Raw genomic sequence first — 24,811 nt, forward strand, 5'->3', positions numbered from 1 at the left:
ACAGCAAGGCCATTATTTTATTCCCAGAGGCGAGTTTTCTCTAATGAAAATTGAGTTTCCGGCTTCAATTAATTAGCAAATTGGACTTTAGAGCCGAGAAGTGATCAATCCAACGGGCAGAATTCAATAGCTGGCGACTGCGGTGTTGGTGGAGCGTCCGCTCACCTCCGCTGGCGTACTCCATGACGAGGTAAAGAGTCTTCTCCGTCTCAATCACCTCGAACAGCTGGACTGCAACACCAAGAGGACGAGAGGTTAAGACCACGGTCGCCATGGAAACGGAATCGGCTTTGGAAGAGAAACCCACCTATGTTGGGATGGTTCAGGGTTTTCATGATGCGTACCTCTCGAAACAGCTGAAAGGAAAACATTAATAAACAACCGAACCTTAAATAACAAGAAGGTTACTGTCAAATGCTTATTTTATCATCAAATTGTAAAAGAAAACAGCAGAAAGTCTAAATTAACTAAATTCTCTGCAGGTTTTGTTTCACTTTAATCAAACTGGATGCATTTATCTGCTGCTTCCTGATCAATAAAACAACTGACACTGATTCATTTCCTCTTACTCTGCCTACGCAGCCGTTTTCCTGTATAGTAGGCACTCAAAGGTTGATGACATCATCAGGGGGCGTGTCTTGCCCAAGGGCAGTTTGACCAGGAATCAAACTGGCAGACAACCAGTCAAAATGTAGAGCTGTAGTTTCCCTCTATACCATCAGTTTTCACAATTTAGGAGTTTATTTTTCATTTATTTGTAAAAGAAGACAGTTAATATTGTGATTTATAGTAAACACAACAAACAAGAACACGAAGCAGTGAAGCAGTGGTGGAGAAAGTACTCAAAAGATTTACTAAAGTAAAAGTACAAATACACAGACAAAAATGTACTCAACTCCAGTCTACTGTTTTTTTAAAATACTTACCGTAAGTATTAAAAGTAAAAGTACTTCCTGAATGCATTACCTAATCACCAATACAATACCATTAAGCGTACCTACCATATTTAATTTTTTTTTAAAGTGTCATTTTAATGAACAATGCCACAGATGAAGCATGTTTTCATTGTGTTTACTCTGTAACAGTTTAGACTTGGATATGTGGTTCTATGCATCATAATTTCAGGGATGGAAACATCTCATCTCCTGTCCTCACAGAGCATGAACTTCACTTTTTTTGCCACTAATGGCATTTATTTTGAAAGAAACCCAACAGAAAGGGGATGGAAAGAAGGTGGATGAGGGAGAACATGCAACCAAGGAGCCATGAAACGTGTTGTAGTTAAGACCACCTAACCAAAAACCAAGTCAAGATGAAGACCAGCGCGACATGACACAATAAAATGAAGTGCACCTTTCAAAACTGCTTCTCAGATTGATCTGAAAAATCCACATTCCCATAAAAACACATAGATATTAAATACTGAGAGCTGAAATGAATTTAACTAGTATCATTATCAATTCAAACTCTTCTTCATTCTGCTTTGTTTCCATCTCTGTGCCGTGAAAGTCGCCTGTCATCCCTGAAACATAACGCCCTGGGCTGTTGCCCATATCGCCCATGTCAGAAACCACAACTGTCTGCACCATTGAACATAGCAATTAAAACAATGTAGTAACGGTAAACAACAACACTGTCCAAGGAGGAGCACCGTGACTGTTCTCACCCTGTCTGCCACCATGACAGGTGAAGAAAACAATCAGCATGCTCTGCCTTCTTATGTTCTTGTTTTGTTTAATTGCCAATTGAATAAATTTATATTTTTTTATTAAATAAAATAATAATAGTGAATGCAGTGAATGCAGAGCATCACAAGAACAAAGAATGGCTCTCAGTGAGGCTTCAGTCCTATAGGACTTAGTAAAGATCCATTCAGAAGAATTGGATCGTTCATCACATCACTATATAGCAAACGTTTGGCCACAGTGTTGTCCCATATATGCGACACTTCAGTCAACACCTCACCACAATAATTCAGCATATGAGTGATGACTTTTGTCATCACAGATGCACCATATGTGTCTCTGTACAGCTAGCTTTGCTAACATCACGTCCTCAGAGCTTACAGTCCTTTAAGCTTCTTTTCCAAGTGACAATAAAAGATGGACGAAGCTCTGCTGATTTTATAGGATGGATGGATGGAAAGATGGATGGATGGATGATGGATGGAAGGATGGATGGATGGATGATGGATGGATGGATGGATGGATGGAAAGATGGATGGATGGATGATGGATGGAAGGATGGATGGATGGATGATGGATGGATGGATGGATGGATGGAAAGATGGATGGATGGATGATGGATGGAAGGATGGATGGATGGATGGATGGATGGATGGATGGATGATGGATGGATGATGGATGGAAGGATGGATGGAAAGATGGATGGATGGATGGATGGATGGATGATGGATGGATGGATGGATGATGGATGGATGATGGATGGAAGGATGGATGGAAAGATGGATGGATGGATGGATGGATGGAAAGATGGATGGATGGAAAGATGGATGGATGGATGGATGGATGATGGATGGATGGATGGATGATGGATGGATGATGGATGGAAGGATGGATGGAAAGATGGATGGATGGATGATGGATGGATGGATGGATGGATGGAAGGATGGATGATGGATGGATGGATGGAAGGAAGGATGGATGGAAGGATGGATGGAAAGATGGATGGATGGATGGATGGATGGATGGATGGATGGATGGATGGATGGATGGATGGATGGATGGATGATGGATGGAAGGATGGATGGAAAGATGGATGGATGGATGATGGATGGATGGATGATGGTTGGATGGTTGGTTGATGGATGGTTGATGGATGGATGGATGGATGGTTTGATGGATGGATGATGGATGGATGGATGGATGGAAGGATGGATGGAAAGATGGATGGATGGATGGAAGGAAGGATGGATGGAAGGATGGATGGGAAGATGGATGGATGGATGGATGGATGGATGGATGATGGATGGAAAGATGGATGGAAAGATGGATGGATGGATGGAAGGAAGGATGGATGGATGGAAGGATGGATGGATGGATGGATGGAAGGATGGATGGATGGAAAGATGGATGGATGGATGGAAGGAAGGATGGATGGATGGAAGGATGGATGGATGGATGGATGGATGGATGGATGGATGGATGGATGGAAGGATGGATGGATGGATGGATGGATGGATGGAAGGATGGATGGATGGATAACTTAAAGGAGATCAGCTGTTTATTTGGTTACAACAAAAGCCCAGAATGAGGGATGAAACTCTCCTCCTCCACACGTTTATTGCGTCGTCTCTCCATCCTTCCGCCCGTCTTTCTCCTCAGAGCCTTTAGATTGATATTGGTCGCCGCTGTAAACACAGACCCACGTCCACAGGGAACGAGTGTAATTGAATTAAGTGCACGGTGCATCAGCTGCTCATGTCAGCTTCAAGAAGAACCATCGACTGGGGTCGCTCCGCTATCACCCCTCTTCCTCTCCACTTGTTCACCTCTGCTGCGTTTTCACTTCTTTATTCTCACATTCTCCGTCCATTAGGTGTGAAATCTAATCTGTGGGTCGCTGCTTAAAGAGTCGGAGGAGATCTAAGGGTGAAATTAGGAACTGGGAATGGTTTCCGATGCAGAACTCGGAAGCTTAGCAAGCAGCCAGGAAACTGTTGACTCACTGGTATTGATCCAATCAATGTTCAGCTCATGCTGCAGCGAGAAAGTAATGTGGGGGGAAAAAAGCTGCTGTCGAATGCCTCATTCAGGACTAGGACCATTTACTCTTTTTCCTTAAAATCAGTCCTTCTGCGCTTCTGCTGCTCCTTTTTAAATATCTGACCATATGGTTAGAGAGGTGGGCTGAGAGTGGGGGACATGATTGGAAATAATTAATAAAAGAAATGGTTTTTACTTCCTCCTTCTTTCTCTGTGTCCATGAAGTCGCCTTTTCAACTTCTCTGATTGCAATTCAGGTTTAATTTGAGCTTTTGAGAAGCTAATCAGCTGCTTCCAGTTGTAAAAATAATACCTTGTTGCCATGGTTACCCATCACAACAGTCCAAAAGTATAAAAGTAAGAGCAAAAATATGCTTTTTTCAATGGGCCTGGAAAATAAATCAGTGACGATATATATCGCAATAGACACGATCAATATCGATAGGTAATACATCTATATGTTCAGTGTATAGAAAATTCACCAAATATTAATGTAAGTGGCATCACTAAACTCACGCTTTGGTTGCTAGGTAACCAGTGAGTGAGTAACAAGCAGTTTCAAGTTCCCCAAATTCGGTTACCTAGCAACAACCTGCTGAGCAACTTGCACAGCAGCAGTTTAAGGTTTTGCCACTGTGTCTCGTAACTGATTAAAAATAAAAATAAAATAATCGATACGACAGGAAAGCTCACTCTACTTTGGCAGTATTTCATGTATTTAAAACAACAAACTGATCAATAATCATTGATATCGACTGATAAGAAATGGTTATATCGTGGTAGGTTTGTCTAAATTAGTATCAATTTAATCAAAATATGTTATTAAAATGTGTCAGAATAAAGGTAGAATATGAACATGTCCTTCTTGTCATTCATAGCTCTGCAGGAACTGGAGTCCTGAAGGTTGATCTGGTCTTATGCTGCCCGCATAATTAAATCCTGATGCATCTTTTATACCAGAACAAGAGAGAAATACAAAGCAGAGGAGAAAAACCGAAGCCTCCTCCTGCTGCTTTCCTGCTGTCTGTGCGCCACTTTGAAGATGAGCTTGTGGGAAAACCTTCCTCTTGTGCTTTGTCAGCAGTCGTGTGTCTTTATTGTCCAATTATTCCTTTTCAAAGTGGAACAGGAACAACAAAGAGTCAAGCAAGAACAATATTGTTATGCCTAGACACTCACAAAGGAAAGATACGCTGCACAATGGCATTACAAGTACATAAAAAGACACCGGAGAGGGTGTGTTGCTCTGGGTTTATTAGGCCTAACACTGACGAACAGAGCCCGTTGTCTCTGGTTCTGCTCTATATCTCGTCTTTCTTGGGTCCCTGCCGCTGTGCCCCAAACCTCCCCCCATCTCCTACACGACCGCCTCCTTTGTTCGCTCGTCTGGAATTTAGCTCCTGGCTGAAGGGGCCTGGGCAAGGGACAAAAACACTTCCACGGCATTAAATAGCAGCCTAAACTCTGCACACACACAGACACACACACACACACGCCCACACACACACACTTTACTTGTGTGCACGAATGCAAAGATAAATGGCTGCCTGTAAATCTCTTCTGATCTCAGAGGAACACCAGGATTCTCACCAAGGTCTCCCAGATTATCCATCAACATACTGAGTGGAAACAGCTTCACACGATCCCTTCTATAGCAACAAAGATTTAAGATACAAGACAAAAACATGCAGAAAACCAACAGTTGTCCCTTTTAATACTTCCAATTACTGACTAAAACTGAGCCGATTAATCATGATTAATCAATGATTAAACTAAACAACTATTTTATTAATCACTGACTGGAGTATACAGGCTCTAGAACATGCAAAGTTGCAATCAGCATTAACTGACAAAGGAAATTAACACAAATCTTTTTTTTTTACCACACTCATTAATTTATTGTTATGTTTTTTTAAATAAAGTCCCAAGAGGGAACCTTTATATTATTGTTTCTGGTACGACCTTAAAGCTGATGCACAACCAACCTCCATTAACAACACCGATATCTGACAGAGCTGCTACTCTTGGCCCACTGGGGTAATTTCCACTTCAAAAGACGTTTTGATTATTCACTATTGTTGCTAATTATGCTAATAGGCATTAGCCTAAATTAGCATCTGAATGCTAACCATGCTGCAGCACCACAGACAGAAAACAAATTAAATTCCAGATTTTTCTTGATTGTTACGACTGTTAAAGTAATGTCAAAATTTATATAAAACAATGTGAAAAACCAAACATAAATTTTGAATCATTACATTTTTATAAGTTTTTATAGAAATTGGAAGCAGGAAGAAATTCATGAAAATATAGCATTTTCTCATACTCCGTTTTCTTTTTTGGACCACACGTTAAACGACTCCGATTCTAAAGAACCTTTAAGCCGAGAATGATGCTAATTTGGTAGAAAAAAAAATCTGCATTATTGTTTACTCAATGCAGCCTGCAATAACAACGAATGTGTCGCGCTGGGACATTTCCCAACACAGCATTTCAACATCACTCACAAAGTGCAGCGTCAGTAGCACAGACGCAGTCCGAGACCGCAGCTTGACGGTCCCTCTGCTCCCAAAGCCGCTTCACATTTTTGTGGAGTGAACTTTGGCGCTCTGAACAACAAAGCTTACAGCTGTGATTACAGTGGAGCTCCTGTGGCAACAAAATGTCTGGGAAGAAAGCAGGACATAAACCTACTGTAAAAACAGAGTTCATAAACAAGATGTAAAAAGGAAAGGGAAGAGTGGAGCGGTGAAGGAAAGGAGTGGCTGAGTGACACTGACAAAATAAAAACAAAAGAAAGTAAAGCCTGATACGTCTGGGGGAAAAAAAGAAAATTGACAACGATATCGGCAAAATTTAGTCATTTTTTTAACGTATCAGTATTGGTCCAATAAGTAAAACTAAGCTAATATTAGCAACCAATGATAATTCCCATCTTGCAGCATTCAGCTTCTACGCACCACAAATCTGGAACAAACTTCCAGAAAACTGCAAAACAGTTGAAAAACTGAGTTCGTTTAAATCACAGCTAAAAATCCACTTGGTTAGAATTACTTTTGAACCTTAATAAATGGATTAACCAACAGATTTGATAACTATTTATGATTTTGATGATGGCACTCATCAAAATTTTATGTAATGCAACATTAGCGTTAAATATCGGCCACAACCGCAATTGTATTCTTCATAATCTTGATAATCAGATAAATTTTTGTGCCTTTTAATATCGGCACAAAAATGATGTTGGTCAAAAGTCCTGTCATAATAACAAAACTTTGATGAATCGTCCCAGAATTTATTGCGATAAACGATAATATTGTTATTTTGAGACTATTTTCAAGTAATAGTAATAATGCAAAAACACATTCTCAGAAGTCAATAAACATGACACTCTAACAAACATTTAAAACTTGAACTTGAAGACATTTTAAATATGCAAAATAAATAAGTAAAACAACAGAAACAACCAACCAAATGAAGAATAAAGTCTCTACAAACAAAATTATTTTTGGCAGAAAGAGAAAAAAGATAAACCAAAAAAAGAGAAATTATTGAGTTCATTTTTATTTATCGTGCAATTAAATGATTTATTGCCTATTGCGACAGTCAAATTCATAAATATGGAAATAACAACTACAATCAGCACCGTTAAGCTCTTTTCAACCTGGAGAAAGCGACAATACCAGTAATATTTAAATCTGTGCAACTTAGGCAGCACTGAAATCTAAGATTATTGATGGAAAACTAAACTTCTTTAAATGTTTTCCCATTTACTAAAAGCCTATAATCTTACTTTGTGGAAATAGGATTTATTCTGCAACTGAACGGCCCTTAAATGTGTGGCTGAGAAAACTCAGCGTTGGGAAATACACACCTAACTCACTAAGTCTCCACATGAAGTCAATTAGAAGTACATTGGAGTAAATATTTTACAGCTTTTCTAAGTTTTTATAGAAAATAGAAATATGGTCTCATGCAGCCCTTCACAAATGGCAGAAATAAAAACATTTATTGCTCTAAAATAAACGGAACTGAAGCTGATGCGGCTCATAAATAAACACAAATTAGTATCACTTTTCTTCCCTTAATGTATAATATTATCACCATATGCTAGAGGTAGTATATCTCAGTAAATGGCTGTTTGTGTAAAATGATGACAATTATGTAGAAACACAGAACATAATTAAAAGCAGAGACAATTTTGTGGCGTCAGTTGAGTCACAGTCTCTTCTGAACGCTTTATTTACCAGATAAGAAGTTATCAATGGGCTGACTGTGATTCTTCCAGAGATGAATGTGTTTTTGCAGTAAAGGTGAAGGTAAAACAAACTTTGAGGCTAACATTTAGTCAGCAGGGCTGCTAAAGAACAAAGAGATGCTTATTTAGACTGTGAGAACTGTTCCTAAAACTCAAACAGGAACAAATGGCAAAGATTACGAGTCAGGAAATAAACTAGAAAAGTCCCAATCAGGACAATTTTGCTGACATAGATTCAAGTCACTTTAGATCTAAATTAAAACATGAGGAGCAACAGATATGTTGTACCAACAGAATTTCCTGCAGTTTAATATTTTACTGGGTTAGTGACTCCAAATTAAAGAACATTTAAAAATTAAAAAGCATATTTCATATTTCCCCTAATCCAGCTTTCCTGTGAACTTCAGGCTGCTGGAGCTCAGTTTCTTCTTCTTCTACTCTCCTATTTACATTATTTGCTGTTATTTTAACTCCTAACTTTATGTTTTCTCTTTGTTTTAGTTTTCTCCATAAAAGCTACACCCTGCCTGGCAATGATCTAAAAGCTGCAACTAATTATTTTAGCAATCGATCAGTTATTCTGATGATTAATTGATTAATATTCAACAGATTTTTAATTTAACCGCTTAAGTTTACTGTAAAAAATATTAATAATCAATTTAAAATAGGAAATAAACACATAATTCAATTACGTTTTGAAATAAAAACACATCATCACACCTAAAATGCTGTAACAGCATTTCTTTAGTTGAATGATTGATCATTTGTAAAAGATAAACCTGCAACTAAATTAATCCTTCTAACATCAACATGTAAAAGGTTCAGACCTTAACAATGTAGGACTGACCCAGTGATTATTTTTTGATTAACTGAATAATTGGATAGCAAAGGTGATTAATAAGCGTTTTTTAGTTTTACATGATTTAAACCGGGTGGAGCTAAAACCTTTTTTCATCTTAAATGCAAAATGTAAACATCTTTTGTGCAGTTTTGGTTTAATTACTGCTCTGAATGTTATTTTCCTGTGTTCAAACTGCCTTTTTTGAGTCTGTATACAATAGCTGATAATTAATTGGTTATTCAAATAATCATCAACTAATTAAGTAATCGATTAATCACAATGAATCCGATTAATCGTTTTAGCCCTTGTAGTGGAATTGGCAACAGCGAAGGGCAAATTTTTCCAAAATGCCCAGCTACGGTGGCTAGTGAAGTTCAAAAACACGTATATTTCCTACAGAAAAGAGAAAACGATAAATCATGCAAATGGAAATTACTGAGTTTGTTTTAATTTATCATGCAATTAACTGATTTATTGTTTATTGCGACAGACCTAGTTTGAAGTTACAATGCAGATATTAAACAAGACTACAAACAGCAGCCATGTCGTCTACGTGACACTTTGACTTTTTTTTTTTTTTTTTTTTATAAATCTGAGCAAGAAACCGCAAAAGCTATAAAATAATATACAAACATGGAGGGTGCATCTTGATTTTGTTTTATTAAGAGCATTTTCAGCCAACAGACTCGGATTCAAACAAGTGCAAACCAAACGGACCAAGTTCAGACAGCGAAGGGCTTAATCTCATTAATCATGAATGCAGCACATGAAGCTAAAAGATTAGCCTAAATGTCAGCAGACAAGCATGCACAGACTCATTACGTCGAGCCTTTAGCCCCGTTCGTTCCAGCGGACTGAGAAAACAACTGACGGTGGCGTTGCACAGACACACTGAGCCGCTTCGTGGGCTTAATGTATGAATACACAACAGTGAGAACACAAAACATAGAAATCCTTTACAGCACTTCAAAGAAGAGCCTTTAATCAAACACTTGGACAGCTGAAAAGAGGCGCTTTCAATATCAACAAACAAACACAGCTGCTTCAGCGCCAAACAGATTCACTTTCAAATCTTGGAAAAATAAAATGCTTTCTTGTCCTTAACTGGCATCAGAAATAATTTTAAAAGAGTCAGAAGTCGGATAATAAAAGTGTGGAAAAGTCAAATGGGAGTTTGGTGTCACATTTAAGACAGATTTAGATAAACCTGGATCAGCAGCCAACTAGAGATATGGTCTGAAGTATGGTCTGTTTAGCTGTAAATTTCTCTTTACTCTACCGTTTACTATTCTTATGTTCTGTTTTTATTGTTTCGATTTCGCTGCAACAATCAACTATTTTACTATTTGATTGTTTGAACGATTAATCGATTATTTAGATGATTAATCTGATTTTTAAAAAATTGGCTCATTCTGCAGATTTTACATTTAACTACTTACACCTTTTTTAAATACAATATTATAAATTCATGGAAAATTCATTTAAAAATAAGAAAATAGACAATTTATTGCCTTAAATGCAATAACATTCCTTTAGAGTACGCTTGATCATTTGTTGATTAATTTATTTATGATTTTTTGGATCAATCGGTTAATAATTGGAGAGCAAAAGATGCTAAATAGGATTTTTACATAATTTGAACCAGGAGGAGCTAAAAGTGCCAAATGAGGAGTTTTAACTAGAACAAGTTTACAGGCAAGGAAGGTTTTTATTGTTTTCTAATGTCAAATGCAAAATGTATATTTGTACATATTTGGCTTAATTATTGCCCTAGAAGTGTTGTTCTGGAAAATTGCCTTCTTCTGAGTCTACTAAAGAAAAACAGCCAGTTAGTGATTAATCGATTTACTAAATTAGCTTGAATTTCAATAACTGATTAATCATAATTAATAACTCACCTGAATTTCCCCATTGAGGGACAATAAACTTTATTTCTATTCTTCACTGTAATCCTATCAATTACTTTTTATAATATAATAGTCATGTTTATTCTGTTTCAAATAAAACAAAGCTATTAACTTTTTTTAAAACATTTGATCTTTCTTCCAAAGTTTACGTACAAAACTACAGATTAGAAACAAACACTAGAAGTTTGAAACAAGTCTGTTGATCTTTACACAAGGCTGCGCTGAAGCAGCATTTCCTGTTTAATTCCTGATTGGTAGCAGAAATTAAGCATTTATTTCCACCTATAAGCTGAACTGCAAGCTAATTTGTGATATGGTGTAATTTCACACCAAATAAATAAATAAAATAAAAAAACTTCCCAGTGAAAAGAGACGGATGAAATCAGGATTACAGAAAGGGAGAACGACTTTATATCTGATTATTGTGTTAGAGAAAATAAACTTGAACCAACACTTACAAGGTATTTTAACTGATTTTAGTGCGAATAGTTCAGACTCGAGTTAAACGTTTAAACTGCATCATTGTCTGCCTTTGCTGCACACTGAATGGACTCGTTTTCCGACAGCGTGGATCTGATGCAGCAGAGCGGGGAGCTGATGGCGCGCTGAACAGATTATTCTGGATTAAATGAGAAATCAAAGCATGGCACACATCAAGCTTCATCCAGCTCACTCTGCAGAGGGACTTTCTGCCAGGGGATCACTGACTCTGTGGACTAAACAGTGATTTTAAGCTTTTTTAATCTACTTAAGTTGTATAATTTACAATTTGATGCTTTGGAAAAATGGAAGTATTAGATTTAGACTAATTGTACCATTAATATCTATATTGCAAGTATTGCTACCATGATCTGTCGTAATACTTTTAAAAAAAACTATTTTTGCAACATTCTGCTTGTAAATATATAATGAACTGACAAATATGATCAGAAATGACTGAAAATATTTAAGAGCAAATATAATGAAACATCTGGACATGTTTTCCTCACACATATACAATCTGGAAATCTTATCTGCCATTATTTATCTTGTATTTTAAACCAACTAATACATATATAATCCATTTTCTAACATTCTTGTATATTCTGTATAATCTGTGCATATAGCTCCCATATTTATATTTATATTTAGTCTTGTACACCTGTAATTAAATATTTATATCCTGTATAGCACTTCTGGATAGATGCAAACTACATTTTGTTGCTTGTACTTGTGACAGTGCAATGACAATAAAGTTGAATTCTATTCTAAAATGTTAAGAAATTATATTTCCTCGCATTTGAATTAACGTTTCCTTTGCTTTGACCAATCAAAATGCCTGAAAAGATGCGTTGCCGTGGCAACAATGTGCTCTTATGTATCAGTGAACAATATGTCCGTGCGAGGCAGGTCGAAAAAAAGGCAGGTCAGCCGACAAGTCCAACAATTTCAAGGTTAATGTTGGGAAATGTTAAAAAAACGTCGGAAATATCCGAGGTTTTTTAACGAACAGCATCACAGCAGAGGAAGAGTTGGTTCGGTTTCACTCACCTTCTGAAGGCTGGTTGGGTTGAGTTGGGTTTTATCGATGATCTTTATGGCAACCTGGGAAACAGTGACAGAGTGTAAAAACCAAGAAGAGAAAATGTGTGGCATTCTTAAAACGTGTACCTAATTGTCGTGTTTGTTAAATTTTTTTAAATTAACCCACTTTTGCATAAATGTTGCTTTTCTTAAATTGTGTCAATAATGTGACGTTTTTTTATCACTTTAATATTTTAATCCCAAATGTCAACAAACACTAAAAGGTTATCAACACAATGAAAAACCAAAGCGGGAACAGAATTTTTTAGTCAGCTTAATTTTTATCTCCAAACTAACTTCAAATTAAATATGTAGGTTCAAATTACGTATTTAATTTGAACCTGCATATTTAGCTTGCTAAATAAAGACTTATTCTGAAACTATATATTCAGCTTAAAACTAAACATTGTGCTTGCAAACTAAATATTTGTAGGCTAAATGTTTAGCATCAAACTAAATACCTAGTTTGAAGCTAAATATTTAGTTGCTAAATAAATATTTATTTTTGAAGCTATATATTTAGCCTCAAACTAAATGTTTAGTTTGGAGCTAAATATGTGTTTTCTGAGAGACTCAATTTTCATCCGCTGTACACCGCATTAATCAAAATAAACATCTAAATATGTCACTTTGTGTGTAATTTATACATATTCACAGCGAGTTTCACTTCTGAATGTAATTCCTGAAATAAAATAAACTTTTCTGTGATTTATGGTTTACTGACATGCACCTGCAGACGAAAACATTCAACATAATTTATAAATGATTGTAGTTTCTGCAGTTTGGTGGATTTATAATTAAACTCTGCTGTAAACCTAAGAGATTACCTTATTCTGTACTCAAGCAAAGCAATAAAAAGAGGAGAAAGTTCAAGACGTACTGTTTTACAGCACGCTAAACGCTGCAATCAACAAAAAATAACTCCAAAGCCCTGAATACGAGGCGGCGGTCCGGTTCAAGACAACATCAGGCCCTCAGCTGTAAACTCTGACTGACTTCTGCTTTATTTGGGTGGGAAACTTTCAGCTTTTCACATGATCAAGCCGTGTGGAGCTTCCTGGGCCTCAAGGTATCGGTTCAACCGATGTAGGTCAGCGGGTTTTATGAGAAGGAAGACGTCTGTTTAAAGGCGACTGGCCTGTTCAAAGAGGGCAAAGCCTCAGTTCTGCTGCAGGGCCAAAATGCTTCCAACCAATTCACAGCTTCCTCCAGAGCAATAAACAAAGCTTTCCTTCGAGTTCTCGTCTGGCTCACCTCTCTGCCCGTCAGAATGTGGCGGGCCAGCTTCACTTTGGCGAAGTTGCCCTTGCCGATGGTTTTCAGCAGCCGGTAGTTCCCGATGTGCGGCAGCTCGTCCGAACACAGGGCGATGGAGTTTCGACAGCGGGCGCCGAGCGAGCGGCTCGACCAGCCGGTACCTTTATCCGAGCGGCTGGCCGACAGCGAGGCATGCTGCGGCAAGAGGGGAATCAATCAATCAATCAATCAATCAGTCAATCAGTCAACTTTTGTATAGCACATTTCAGCAACAACGCGGCTAAAAGTGTTTACATCATCAAAACACAAAAAAACAAAGTCGTGACAGACATAATTTTAATCAGTTTAATTTTTGTTGTGACACCAATTGACCATGTTCTGAGTTTTGTTTTGGTTTTGAATTAATCATTTTTTAATGTATAGCTACACATTTGTTTGTGTTTGTTATTTCTGTTTGGTTATTTAATTTCTATTGCTTCTATTCATCTTATTATTTTGTAGATCAATAAAAAAATATCTGTGTATGTAAATAATTTAAAAAAAACATTACATTTTACCAATTGGCATCATTACATGTCAAAATGTTGATCAATATTTCAGTTATAATGTTTCAGAATCAACTTTAAACAGCTGGTTTTTTAGTCTTGATTTATAGGACGTCAGTGTTTCGACTGTTTTGCAGTTTTCTGGAAGTTTGTTCCAGATTTGTGGTGCATAGAAGCTGAAAGCTGCTTCTTCATGTTTGGCTCTGGTTCTGGAGATGCAGAGCAGAACCAGAACCAGAACCAGAACCTGAGGGGTCTGGAAGGTTGCTATGACAACAGCAGATCTTTAATGTATGATCAGTGATTTATCTAAACACAATCTGAAATGATTAATCTACAACAACTAATATGATGGATGGTAACCTTGCGGAGTTTCATGTTAAAACCGTTTTTTAGAGTCTCATTTTCTGATTTGTTTCGGTTGCAGCCAAAGTTCCCTGGTTGTACGTGACCGCATCACTTTACCAGAACCGCCAAAGACCTCGAGACTCTGGTTCTGCAGTCATGTGGCTCCAGAACCAACTGTAACCGGGTCACCTTGGTGCATCTCATGTGATCGTTCATATTTCACATTCTTCACATTCATGACTTGCTGCAAGGTCACCAACATTCATCCGGATGATGCCGATGTACTCAACCACACGCACCAAACAAAGCTCTGATTCTTGTTGAAATCTGGGACACCCCCTTCCTACGCAGCTTAAATCGCAAGAAGCAACATTAATAGTTATTTTTAAAAGGGTTAAAAAACCTGCTTTTATCTGCAACAAAACAAGAATGGAGAAAATGAGTTGAAATGTAGGATGTGGGACTAACAAGGAAGTGAAAACATAAAGGAAGCACCAGAGTCTCTGATAATTACTGAAACAATTAAGCAGAAAGGTTATGTGTTGAGTAAACCAGGACATTTTACACTTCTGTCATTATTGGCGTTTGAACAATTCACTTTCACAAACAGGAATGACAAAGTGGTGGTTTTCATTTCAGGCACTTCCTGACAAATAAAACACTTCAGGCCACTGACAGATTGTGATTTACCGTTTCCTTCCAAGCAGCGTCACTATTTTTAGATCCTTCACGTCTCAATGTTGAAGGTTCTTCTAGACTAAAAGCTATGGAGGACAGATTCTGCCAATATTGGATATAAACACATTAATTTAATTTATTTATTCCCTCCCCATTCATCCTTTCAACTTTATTTCTACCAAAAATTTAGAAGAAAACATGAGGACAATAAAAAATGTTGGAGGTTTTTTTTTAGACCAAAACCTATGGAGGACAGGTTCTGCCAAAATTGGCAAAAAATGTAGAAATAAATTTTCTCCATTCCCTCCCCATTTTTCTTTTCTACTTTAATGTTTCAAAAAAATTATAAAGTAACATAAGAAAATTTTTTAAAAAACTGCAAAGAGAAAATATTACAGAAAATGAACACATAATAAAAAAAAATGACAGTAAATTAAAACATTTTTTATAAATACTGAATACAAAAAAATATTAAGCAAAATAAATGATGAAAAAAATTTGACAGTGGGTAAAAAATAGCAAAGAGTAAATACAGATTATTAACAAAAGAAGAAATAAATAGGAGATTGGATACTGTTATACGAGTAGTTTATTAAATTATGTCACACTATGTAATCAAATGAGTTAGGAAATATCTTACTATTATTTGGATACCACATTTAGACATTTCACTATACCTTTAGCCCTTATTTTGGCAGTATCTGTCCTCCATATTCTAAATAATTGCTTCATTTTAATATTTTTGTGTCTTACCAGGTTATTCTGATCCACTCTGTGTTAAATGTGACAATCTGCTTCTATATTGCCATTCTTATCACTCTACAGACTCGCCAGCCTCGTTAAACTGTATAAATTGAAGTGAACATGTTGGAAACTTTAAGCAAGTGAAAGTGTTTGTTAGGACAGCTATTAGAAATGTAGAGACTGATTGTCTTTGTTCTTTGTCTATATTATCCAGGCACCTTCATTTCCACCCCTGCTTGCCCTCCGCCCCCCTCTCCTTTCCTGCCCTGGCTCTTCCCATCCCCCAGACAAATCAATTTTCATCCTTTCCCTCCATTCTCCTTTTCTCTGCCCAGACACGCCCTTTCTTTTGTCTCCAGCTCCTCTCTTCATTTTCAGCAAACTCCCATAAATTCGGGGCTCCATCGATTCACTCCTTCTGATTAACATACAATTTCTTCACTTGGAGGTGTGGTCCGACATCTCAGAGGACGGAGAACTGAGTCAGAAAACGAATTAGGGAGTGAGCCTGTGGGATAACCCCCCCAGTAATCATTATAAATGTGATAGGACGCTGGGTTCAGAAGATGGATGGCGCTAAGTGTTTGGGTGGAGGTGGAGGTGGAGGTTGCTGTTCGGATGCGATTTGCAGATTCAGCAAAGTTGCTGCTGCTGCTGCACACCTTGACCTTGGAAACAGAGCGATCGCATCACCCTGCCGGCGCTGGCAGGAGCTGATGGGAAGGGTTGAGACAGCAAATAATGTTGTAATGATTACTATTTTAAAGATAAATTATTGCTGTTTTATTTATTATTTTACTCTTTTATTCATTATATTTTTTAAATAAATTTTTAATTAATTTAATTTCCCTTTATGCAAATATCACATGTTGCTTGTTTTTCTACTTCCATTTGGGTCTAAACTGCTTCTAAAAACAGCCCAAGCATTTTCTTCTTTAAAGAAAATAAAACAAAACACCACCCAGCTGTTTATTTCTTTTTAGCAAAACGTTAATTGTTTTTAGAAAATGAGCCGTTTCAAAAGCCTCTCAAATATTAAGGCACGACACCGTTGCCTAGCAACCCAAGCTGAGCTCCAGCACGTTTGGTCAGCTGGTTTAACTGCTGTATGCGCTGTGCAATGCCTGCTGGAAGAGGAAGGTGTTTTCTTGTTGACTTGTCACTTAGTGCAATTTTGCTGGTTGTGCAGGAGGCTCCACTTCTCCTTTTCAAAGACATACGGTTGCACATTGCACATGTTTTTGGATCTATTTTTAAGAGCGAGTGTGAATGTTGAGTTGTGGCCAGCAGAAGCTCATTTAAAGTGACAGAGTCCTAAAGCAGCTCATCCTGAAAGGAGTTCAACTGAGTAAACTGAAATCTCATTATTTAAGAATAATTTTGTGCAAAAAATATAATGAGCATTTTTTGTTTTGCCCATAAAACCAGAGCGTCAAACTCATTTTCATTTTGGGCCAAATCAAAAATCTGAATGTTCTTAAAGGGCCGGTTGTGCCAGAACTTATTGATAAAACCCATGAAACTGTTAAAATATCATTAAATAGCGGTTTGTTTGAGCACTCAATAAGCGTTTCTTTTTTTATTATTAAATATTGAACATCTTTTCACAATGATCCAGGATTTTGTGACTCTCTTTTTGTTTTTTGTAATAAAAATCACAGATTTTGTGGTGTTAATTTGGAAATAGTTGTGAGTAATTTTTATGATATTTGCACTAATGTCTGATGATATGTGACTTTTTATTAATCGCTGTATTGATTTCGGACTATAACCTGACATTCAGTAAGCCAGAGGCAGCAGTCAGTTAAACCCAAATGTTTGTGGACAATTTTTAGAAAAAATTGCAGTAAAAATCTGAAAAGTGTGGGGATCTGTTTGTGTGGATTTCTGAAAAACTGGAGGGACTTATCAATGTAATTTGGAGTCTTGAGGGCCACATTAAACGCTGCGGTGGGCCAGATTTGGCCCCCGTGCCTCGAATTTGACACATGTGCCACAGACCTGTCCCAACTTGCTCATGTAAGCAAAACGGTTTGCCTTTAATAGTCAAGTTTCCTGTAAAAACCTGTTATCTAAACCATTAGAAGTTCAGTTAAACTTGTTAGAGGGGTAACGGTGGCCGCGGCTCCACATCAGGGTTTAGTGAAATCCCTGTGTGACGGTGGGAAAACATCCACACGTCATTTCAACAACAATAAAAGCGAGTTGTTGACAGAAGGCCGGCCCCGCCTCTTTTTCTTGTCCGAACTTTTGACCTCTGAGCTTAAATCAGCAGAAAAGAAAAGAAAGATGCTTTGGAATTTGAATCCAACATTTCGCTTACAGTATCGGAAAAATTTTTTATTTAAGAGAAATAGTCCTCTGCCTACAACACCCAGAATGCAGTGCGGTCCTGGATCAGAGTTCAAGGAATATAAATAAAATATAAACTGTTATTGATTTATTGTCCAGCCTTAATAGAGGAGTTTAAATATTTCAGTTTATTAAAACACAGAATCAGGTTTCAGTCGTCTTTGTTAGCAATAAACTACACAATATTCCTTTCATAGTCAACCTGCCTAACAAAAGCCATTAACTCAAATATGCGGCTGCGTTGTTGTGGAATGTAGATCTGCAGGTGTTGCAGAGCTTTCTGCTGTCTGTCTGGGAGTGAAACTGAATGAAACACGTCTAAATGCTCAGGAATCGACTCAGGTTTTCCATTGTTGATATGAACTATCAGCTTCGACTAACTTTAACAATGCATGACGGTTATTACATCATTTCCTCTTTTGCAGTCCAACTCATAAATAACTCTACACAGGTCACTGCAGCCAAAGAAATGCAAATCTGATTTTCTACGCTTATCTGCAGGAACTGCAGAGCTATTTAGGGAAGCTACCTGTGACGAGCACAGACAAGTTTTCAAGCACTGGCCGACACCCAGATGGAGGCGATCTGAAAGTACAGCAGCTACGCAAGTAGTGCGTGAATCGATGTGAAAGTATTGAGCAAAGACAGGAAGTGTGATGTCAGTGCCCTGCAGAGGTGTGGCGTAATCCTCCGTCCTCAAACTCTTAAAAATACACATGGTGGCAGCTTCTGCTTCCTGTCCAGCAGCTCGCACGCTCTAAACATGTCCCTCAGTGCGTTAAAATTAAGCACTGATGAATAAATAGTTGAGTTGTTTCGGGTCTCAACAGAAAATACCAGAGATTTCCAAAGATTTTAAGAGAGAAATTGCACATTTAGCAAGAAAATCAAAATCAAATGAATAGTTTTCAGCATTTCCACATTGGTTTCCATGCATCGTCCTCTTTCTAGTAAAGTTGTTGTTTGCAAAATGTTTGGTTTTTTTAAAGTTCTCAGCAGCTTCCCTCTAACAGAGGCTTCCTGAGCATCTCTGCAGGAATCTGGACATTTTTCTACAGCGTTCAGGATCTTTCTGTGTGTGACAAGAGCAGAGGGGAAGTTTCAGAAACGTCACCCTGCGTCAGATCTCATCCTGGAAACGGAGATGTCACAGCGATGGCAGCAGCCGTGTCACATGCTGCACTGCGACGCTCCTTCCTGGTAGGACAACACGAGGAAGAGACGGCTGCAGAAAAAAACCATCCGGTTTCTCTGACAGACGGGTCTGATGGCGGTGAGCTGACGGCTGATCACTGGTCAGGATTTAATGGAAGGGAAAAAACTGCAGATTCACTGTGCTCAGTTGTAGGAAAAATGGGTAAAATAAACATAAAAAGGGCAAAAATGAGCACAGAAAGCACTCTGAGCAGCTGCATCCAGATCATTTTTTAAAAAGCCAAAGATAACGATCAAGAAGTTTTCTTTAGAAAACCTGCTCTCTTGTGCAACCATTATGGAGCAACGTTAGCCCTTACTAAGTCAGCGTTGGACACAATGAAATGAAGCTAGATCAGCTAACTACCAGCTCCAAGCTAACGAAGACGCCAGTCCAGTGGCACAGCGAGCAGCATCACGTCTAGAGGTGGGAGTCTTTGACCAGCTCACCATTAAAATCGGATTTTTGGGCCCATGATTAGGCCTGTCATTACCACATTTACTGGGTGATAAATTGTAAAAACCGGTCAGTGGAAGCTGAGACCTTTAACTTAAGTGAAACGTCAACACTGCTGCCTGACAGCATTTCTGCATGAAACACGGATGTAAACTTCTGGGTGTTCCTGAAGTGCTCAACCTTCATCCGACACGCTCGGCCTCCAGAGAATTCAGTAAAAATCAAAGAGTCCAAATGTTTCCCTGCAATGAAGGTGGAGCTGGTTGAATGCCTCCATTTCGTTTTTCTAGTTTCCTCTTTATTGTGTTGCTTTTTGCGCATGTTTATGTTTCACAACCAGCTGTGTGGCAACGTCAGAATCTCCTGTAAATTTTTAAAAATGGAGGTTGACAGACAGCCAATTTGTTTTATCCTTAAATATCAATTTTGGTACATTTATATTGTGATTCTTAGAGTTGATTTTTTTGGCACAGATCTGCTGAGTAACATGTTCATTTCCTCCCCCTCAGTGATATTAGTGCAGATTTTTAGTCCTCTGGAGTCTTACGTTTATTTTGAAGCCAAAGTCTTTCATATAAACCTTGTATTCTACAATACATTCGTTATAGGTCTCACATTTTCAAGCAGATTTCTCCAAAAGTTGCCTTCCCATTAAGGGGAAAGTGATTGTAAATTAAACCTTTCCCTGCAATTCTCAAACTTGCCCATGATTATTGAATAATAAAAAAGTAAAAGGCTTCAAATTGGTTTTTCTTTCGGTGGAAATGAGTGACAGAAATCCTCCCAACCACGCAGAAAGTACACATCATTAGAAACAATGATGAGTCCCTCTGTTTTCACTGAAAGCCGCTGAAGCATCAGAGCAGCTGACAGCCATGTTTGGCTTCTGCCAACGATTCAAATTCCTGGGAATCAAAGCTTTAATCCAGGTCAGACCCGTTTGGCTGCAAAGCGGTTTTTCTCCGACACAGATTATGTCCCCAGGGGAACCAGGCAGACGCTTGTTTCTACTGGAGCTACTCACCTTCTGAGCAGCAAACAAAGCTACTTAAGAACTACTGAACGGCACAAAGTTTTCATTTTCTTAAAGACAAAAGTTTCTCATAAACACTGGATCTTCAAAACTGACAATATCTTAAAACTAACATGCCCCAATGGCACCAGTTTCCCCATCACTTCCGGCCACCGGTCCAGTTAATGCAAGTGCAACTGGATAACGTGTCGCTGCAACACGCAGCAACCTGGAGCCGCGCCACGTTACTGGGCATTTCGTTCTCCAGGGCGCTGCGATGATCCGCCTCAGCTGAGTAAGTGGTCACATTTATTCTGTTTGGACCAGCAGCAGCAGATTAAATGCTGAGTCATTTCTTGGCTGGGCTGGAGTTCCCTCCTTTCAACACAGATCTCCTCTCTCGCTGTAATGATTTGTTTCCCTAAATATGGGGTTATTTTTTGTTCTCAGAGGGTTTTTAAGAGACAAAAATGTGTTTGATCCTGAGTTTTCAGTCAGATGCATCCACAGGCTTCAGGTATGAATCCTGCAGACAATAATTGATGTTTTAGAACAAGAGTATCTAACATGTTTCAGACACGTCTCCTACCTGTGCAGGTGTGTGCTAATCCACCAAGGAAAGAAACGATTAATGGAAATAATTGTCAATTCATATACTAATTTAACCAATTTGACTTTAGCAATTTATTAACCGTTAATTGGGGAACACAGAGTCAGAAAGGCCATTTGCTGAAATAACTGGTCTAGGGCTGAAACAATTAATCAGCTTAATCATGACGAGTTAATTATTATTGAAATAATCATCATCTAATTTAGTAATTGGTTACATCTCACTGGAGTAAACAGACTTGGAAAAGGACATTTGCTGAACAAAAACAGCATATCCAGAACTGAAATTAGGCCAAAACTGTAAAAAAAATATACACATTTTGCATTTACAATAAAAACATATTTATTTTATCTGCAAATACGTTTTATCTAGAACTCCTCAATGGGTAAAATTTTAGCTTAACCTGGTTCAAATTCACTAAAAGAGTGTTAATAAAATGTTTATTTTCTTCTTGAAAAAAAAGAACTTAATTGTTTGTTTGCATGTCTTTATTAATGTATTTTGAATATTATATTAAAAGAAACTTAGGCGGTTAAATGAAAAATGTAAAGAATGTACCAATTGTTTTATCTGATTAATCCTCAGAATAATCAATAGAATTGTTAGTTGCAGCTTAAACTGTACAAAAATATATAGAGATGTTGCAAAACAGAAAAGGCAAAACATCTGGCTAAGGTTCGACTTGAGAGAATATAAATGCATGCCACACTTTCCAGATTTCTCTCCATACAGAACTTTGATAAACATTGTTTATCTTTCCTTCCATTTCCCAATTCTGCACCAATTTAGGCTGTCCTGTCACATAAAACCCTAAATACAATAACTGAGGGTTGAAGCAACGAGGGGTGTGAAAACTTCTGTGAGGAACGCTGACTCAGCTCGTTTATCTCTAGGAAACACTGAAACCTCCACAGCAAAGACACTTCCATGTTTGCACAGCAGATATAAATGCTGAGGAAGCATGACATTAAGTTATTTAAGTAATTTTGTTAAATAATCTTAAAGTTGGGTCTCTGACAGGAAGCATTTCTTTACTGTTTGCTCAAGGAAGCGACAGAAACCTCAGAGATAAGGAAGTAAAGCGAAGAGCAAGCAGATAAACCATCGTCACTTCCGAAGTTATCACACAGGATTTACACTGCAAAAACAAACAACCTTAACAAGCATTTCGGTTTCCAGTGTACAAAACTAACTATAAGAGCTTGTTTTAACTTTTCCATAAACTAATTAGCTTGTTTATTTATTTAAGGATCCCAGTTAGTCTCTACCACATAGAGACGCCTCTTCCTGGGGTCCAAACCACAAATATTACAACAAAATCATCGTTACAAAGAAATATCTTAAGACACAAACAAAATAGACTTGATTTGAAAAATGTTTTCAAAGTAGTATAGAATATTATTGACTTAAAACAAGTTCCTATAGTTCACTGAAAAGTTAATTTAGCCTTTTTTCAAGTGTAACACCTGCATTAAAACTAGATCAAAAATACTTGGTAAAATGGGGCGTGCTCCGGTGGCGTAGAGATCAGCGCACCCCACCTTTGGAGGCCTTGAGTCCTCGACGCGGCCGTCACGGGTTCGATTCCCAGACCCGATGACATTTGCCGCATGTCTTCCCTCCTCTCCTTCCCCCTTTCCTGTCAGCCTACTGTCATATAAGGGACACTAGAGCCCACAAAAGACCCCCTGGAGGGGGTTGTGTTTCTGCAGTCTGTGCCATAAATGCCTCAAATCACAACCTGTAGGTGATTAAACACTCAAAAATCACCCAAACTGGCTTTATGTGAACACAGAGATCGCAATAAGCAGAAATTATCAAGATTCCTCACATTAATTATAAGGCAACTGAAATTTCTCTGAAGTTGGAGCAGAAAAATCTTATTAGTCTCTAACTGCATGAGAAAAGTCTGGAGATTCTACAGATTTCAGTCCGTTTAGGACACTGGATATGCGAGTAGGTTAAACTGCAGCAGCTTGGGCCTGAGGGGAAACCGTACACCTGAGGAGCTGAGGCCCTTCGCACAATGAGCACAACAGACTGACTGTGTGCATCAACTAAAACCATCAGAGTGTCTTTTCTGCTGGCTCTTTTTGTTGCTAGGAGCTTCTGACAATAGGTTTGTCTGCAGGGAGCTGTGTGAGTCTGCATGGCAGTAACACCGCGTGTTATGTGACTGGTGTTCATTCTTCATCCAGCAGGTTGGTCGCCACCTGCTCAACAGCCGTCAAATATTTCTGAGATGATATGACCAAACAGCGAGTGGGAAAGTAGGAGAAAACTCACAACTGGGCCTGAATTTGTGCAAACAATTTGCTTTTGACTTGTACATGGTTCCAACTTGTAACCTACGAAGTCTTGGGTAAACATATTGTAGGTGGAAAATGATAATACAGGATTCCAGCTTGTTACTTACCAATGTTTAAGCAACATCATGAAGTGGAACATGAAAATATCTCTTGGAAGACTGAGGCTTAGTTGAACTTTGTCTTCAAATGAAGGATTTAATTCCAACATTTTTAACAATTTCATACCTTTTCTTGTTTACCTTTTCAGGAACCACATGGTGCCATCCACCAGAAATTTCATACCAAAGATGCGGCCATTTTTACCCTCCAGTAACGCAGCGCTTCTCAACTCCAGTCCTCAGACTCCCTGCTCTGCATGTTTTAAATGTGCCTTTACTCCAGAGCAGCTGATTCAAATGATTGCATGACCATCAAGTGCTGCAGAAGCCTGTTAATCACCTACATATTCAATCAGGTGTGTGGCAGAAGGGAAACTCCTAAAACATGCAGGCAGGGGGCCTGAGGACCGGAATTGAGAAACACTGAGTTAAAGCAACAAAGGGTGTCGAAACCTTTTGCTGCATTGAGCTAAAAGTGCTGGCAACTGATTTTTATTGTCTTGTCTATTCTGAGCAGCAAAGATGGATGTATTGTTTATTCATTCTTTGAGAAGGTTTCCTGTTTTTAGCCAAGTTTAATAAATCAGTGAAATGCAGATTTGGGTGAAACTTTATCTGCTGTTGAGTAAAAGTTGCTGCAGATTTTGGCTTCTGTTTACAATGAAACACAATATCAAAAGCACAATAATCAAAAGATTGCCTGTGCTGCTTGTGACATTTTCTGTTTCAAATTTCAATACGTCAGAAAACATTTGTCCCTAAATAAGAAAGCAAAACAAAAAGCTCCTATGTAATGATTTTATTTTCTAAATTTGACTCTAACATAAACAATAAATTATCAAGAAAATGGTTCGCCACCATAGCTATTTGACGCAACAATGTGGCCAATATTGATAACCAATATTAATATTGT

The 24,811-nt window shown here is 38.0% G+C and overlaps 1 protein-coding gene across 2 annotated transcripts in view; it reads right to left on the minus strand.

Annotated features, from left to right (window-relative positions):
- Positions 1 to 24,811, minus strand: part of mark4b (MAP/microtubule affinity-regulating kinase 4b) — a 58,589-nt gene that overhangs the window by 25,679 nt on the left and 8,099 nt on the right. For both annotated transcript variants that reach the window (XM_044120063.1, XM_044120064.1), the window contains exons 2-5: positions 13,549 to 13,746; positions 12,262 to 12,315; positions 308 to 356; positions 166 to 231 (exon numbers count right to left, since the gene is read on the minus strand). In XM_044120063.1, the coding sequence (XP_043975998.1) occupies positions 166 to 231; positions 308 to 356; positions 12,262 to 12,315; positions 13,549 to 13,746 (367 nt within the window). The remainder of the gene's footprint in view (positions 1 to 165; positions 232 to 307; positions 357 to 12,261; positions 12,316 to 13,548; positions 13,747 to 24,811) is intronic.

Source organism: Gambusia affinis, linkage group LG06 (assembly GCF_019740435.1).
Source record: "Gambusia affinis linkage group LG06, SWU_Gaff_1.0, whole genome shotgun sequence".
NCBI classification, from domain to species: domain Eukaryota; kingdom Metazoa; phylum Chordata; class Actinopteri; order Cyprinodontiformes; family Poeciliidae; genus Gambusia; species Gambusia affinis.